The 3,602-nt window shown below is 58.8% G+C and overlaps 1 protein-coding gene across 1 annotated transcript in view; it reads left to right on the top strand.

Moving 5' to 3' along the window:
* Nucleotides 1-3,602, top strand: part of LRRC43 (leucine rich repeat containing 43) — a gene marked incomplete at its 5' end in the record, with an annotated part of 38,300 nt that overhangs the window by 7,274 nt on the left and 27,424 nt on the right. Inside the window, 4 exon segments of the mRNA XM_027772163.1 lie at nt 626-718; nt 720-853; nt 1,439-1,626; nt 2,512-2,672. Of these exon segments, the coding sequence (XP_027627964.1) occupies nt 626-718; nt 720-853; nt 1,439-1,626; nt 2,512-2,672 (576 nt within the window).

Raw genomic sequence — 3,602 nt, 5'->3', positions numbered from 1 at the left:
CAACCCAAGCCGCGGACACGAGGGTGGCAGTGTCGTGGAGAGCGGAGTAGAGTGGGGAGGCTGTGCCAACACGGGGCTCCCTTGGGCCCAGGGCAGCACAGGGGGTGTGGTCCAGGGCCCTTGCCTGCCCTCGGCCGCCAGCCATTTTCCGGGACACAGGGTTGCGGGGCTCTGCATGTACCTGACTTCTTTCTTCCTTAGAAAACAAAAAACAGTTATTTATTTATTTATCTATTTATTAATTGTGAGTTTTGGGCCACCAGGTCTAGAACTTGGTCTGGGGTTGGGAGTCCAGCACCTCAGCCACCATGCCACCTGCTGGCCCCGTACCTGGGTTCTTTTTATTTATTTATTTATTTTAAAAAAGAGGTGTTTTCCTGAGGGTATATGCATTCTCTGGAGAGACAGACAGTGACGGTGACAGGAAAGTGAGAGACCCCGGGGGGATGGCCATGCCACGATCCTCCATTCTCCTCTCGGGAATCTGGGCAAACACATGCTCCTGGTGTGAGTTTCTAGCCACCGGGTCTGTCAGCCGTGTGGGAGCCCTGCGACGTAACTGCTACCCGCCCTGCTGGCCCCTGCACCTGGGTTCTTACCCTGGACGGTCTCGCCCCCATTCTAGGCCCAACCTGGTCTCTCTGGACCTGGGCTTCAACGACCTGACAGACCTGCAGGGCATGGTGGCCAGCCTGTGCACGCTGCAGCGCCTGCGGCTAGGGCAACCCGCTGGCCCTCGTGCCCTACTACCGCGGCTTCACCATCGACAGCCTGGCCCGGCTCTGCGTGCTGGACGACCTCACCGTGTCTCCCAGCGAGAAGCACCAGTTCCGGGGCCTCAGCCTCAGCGGTGGTGAGGAAGTCACTGTCACCGGATGCCCTGAGCCTCTGCCCCCTGCCCCCCGGCCCCCAACTGGGCACAGGCCCCACAGCCTCTGCCTGACTCAGGCCCTGGTCAGGTGGAGCAGAGCTTCGGGTCAATTTTCTCCCAGATTTTGATTCCCATGGTTGGGGTTGGGGACAGGAGCGGTAGGGAGGCCAAGGCAGTTCATCACCTCCATGGTGGCTTGAGACCACCCCCTTGTGGCCGTGCCACAAGGTGCACCTGTACCTCAAGGTCAGAGAGATGAGGGAGGGATGCAGCTCCAGGGTACCCCTGACCTGACCTCTGACCCGCCCTGTAGCGTCTCTGCAAAGCAGCCACCCTCGGTCCCATCCACAGACAGGAAAGCAAGGCGGAAGGGGACGCTGTTCCCCGATGACCCTCATTGAACTTGGCAGAGCTGGAACTTGAACCCAAGCTCCCCAAAGTCAGAGGTTCACCCCTGCATGGAGGAGGGACTCTGGGCCCTGTGCCTTCCTGCCCTCTGTGACGCCCATGTCCACCCCCCACCCCCTTGGTCCCTCGGCCCCTCAGCCTGCCCGCTCCTCCATGCAGACCTCCTGGCCCGCGAGGCGCAGCTCGTGGTGACTATCGGCAACATCAAAGGGGTCTTGGACTCCTCTGTGCTGGACCCGGAGCCCGGGCCCGAAGGCCCTTTCGTCACGTACAGCTATTACGTGACCTACGACTTCGTGGAGGACGAAGAGGGCGAGGGGAAGGAGTACGCCGGCGTGTTGGCCCAGGTGAGCGGCGGGGCCGGGCACTTCGCGGGGTGCAGAGAAGTCCTTAACATGGACGCTCCGATCCACAGCCCTGCTCTGAGCAGGGTCCTGCTCAGCCCCTTAGGTGAAGCTAGAGCGATTCCTGACCTCACACACTCCCCTGAAATCCGAGCCCAGAGGGGATCCCACATGGCTGGCTGCGCAGTTCAAGTCCCAGCCCTGCAGCTTGACAGGTGTGCTGGGCTGCCCAGCACCCTGAAAGGAGGAGAGATGGAGAAGGGATTGCCACGTGACCTGTGCTTCCCCCTCACTCCTCTCTGTCTCTCTGGTGAGCGCCCATGCCCTCAGGCCAGGAAGGGAGGGAGAGAGGCAATAAATAAATCCAAGCCTCCCAAGGGGACAGCCCAGAATGCCAGGCCGCCCATTGCTTCTGCGACTCCTCCCACCTCCCTCCCATCTCTGCCCAGACAGCAGCCATAGGAGAGCAGTGGCATTGTCCTGCCTCACGGTCACACAGAGGTGGCCTTGCAGCCGGCCCGTGGTTACACCACCGTCCCCAGCTCTTTTTCAAAGGGGGTCTCATTTTGTTGCCCACGATCCTCCTGCCTGGGCTTCCAGAGGCTCTGGGATTACGGGGCGTGGCACCGTGCCTGGCCGTGAGCTTGGACCAGGGCTCAGCCGCAGGCCCCCCTGGATCCTGTCCTGTGGAGCCCAGTGTCCCAGCAGCCCGCCGCCGTACCAACTCGGCTTAGAAATGGCTGTTTTCTAAAGCTTCCTGCCCCTAAGTGTGAGTGTTCGTGCACACCTTAAATGCACCCATTCACGACGTCCACGCAGTGGCTGTTCACAGGGGGGGCGAGAACGGTCTGGAGACGCCACCTCGGACGTGTTTGTCTCCCCGGGCAGATCGTCAAGCCCTCTCCCAGCACGGAAATACTAGGCGAGGAGTTTTATGAAGCAGTCGCCGAAGACGAAGAGGCCGAAGGGTCCGTAGAGTCTGGGGTGACTGAGTCCATGGCCGAGTCGGAGCTGTCCCTCATCTCGGGCCGGTCGGCCACCCTGCCCAGGTCGATAGACTCCATGGAGGAGCTGGCGAAGCTGCGGCCACGGATCGGCCCCCAGCTCTTCTTGTCCCCGGGGTAAGGAGCGAAGTCTGACCGGGACCAGGCCTGGGGTCCCCAGGCTCACTGAATGCCTAGGCCAAGCCGTCCCTCCCCCTTCCTGTCCTTGGGCTGAGCTGCTCCACCACAGGGTGGTTTGGGTTCGTGGCCGACTCTCCCTCCTGGCCACCCCTTCCACTCCAAGTGCAGGTGAGCCCCGGTTCCCCCCACGGTCAGCGTTTTCCAAATGACTGAATTTCTTCGGCGCGTGCAGAGATGACACATGGTTTGCGTTTCTCCCTTGGCATTGAGACTCTTTCGGTGTAACTGTGGAGTCGGCTGGAATGTGTTCTGGGGTGTAAGGCGAGGTCCCCTCTGGGCAGGTTCTTCCTTGTCTCAGTAAGTGCAATTAGCCCAGGCCGCAGGCTTCGTGTACAGCACACAAGTCGTCTTATTGGATTAAAAAAACAACCACAATAAGACAAAAAACCTTTTTTGGGGACCGGCAAGTGGCACAGTGGTTAAGGCATTAGACTCCCATGTAGCCAACCACAGTTTGAGTCCTGGATCCAGAGGCTTGAAAATCACACTGGGTGCGCGTGCGTGTATGCGTGCCCCAAATCTCAAGTCGAGGAGAAAGGATTGTGGCGTGGCCATCCCCCCGGGGAGGTGATTTCTCACTTTCCCTTTGTCTCTTCATCCGTGCACACACCCTATAGCAACAACTTCAAAATAATAATAGTAACTGGGAACTTGATGCTAGAATGTTTATATAGACAGATGGTGGTAAAACCCTTGACTACAGGTTTAGAGAGAGCCGCCCTGAAATCCCCTGACTGGATTGTTAAGATGTTTAAAAAAAAAAAAAAAAGGAAGATTTTTACTTATTTTTTTTTT

This window comes from Tupaia chinensis, unplaced genomic scaffold (genome assembly GCF_000334495.1).
Source record: "Tupaia chinensis unplaced genomic scaffold, TupChi_1.0 Scaffold000258_1, whole genome shotgun sequence".
Classification (NCBI taxonomy): Eukaryota; Metazoa; Chordata; class Mammalia; order Scandentia; family Tupaiidae; genus Tupaia; species Tupaia belangeri.
This window is presented reverse-complemented; position numbering and strand designations above follow the sequence as displayed.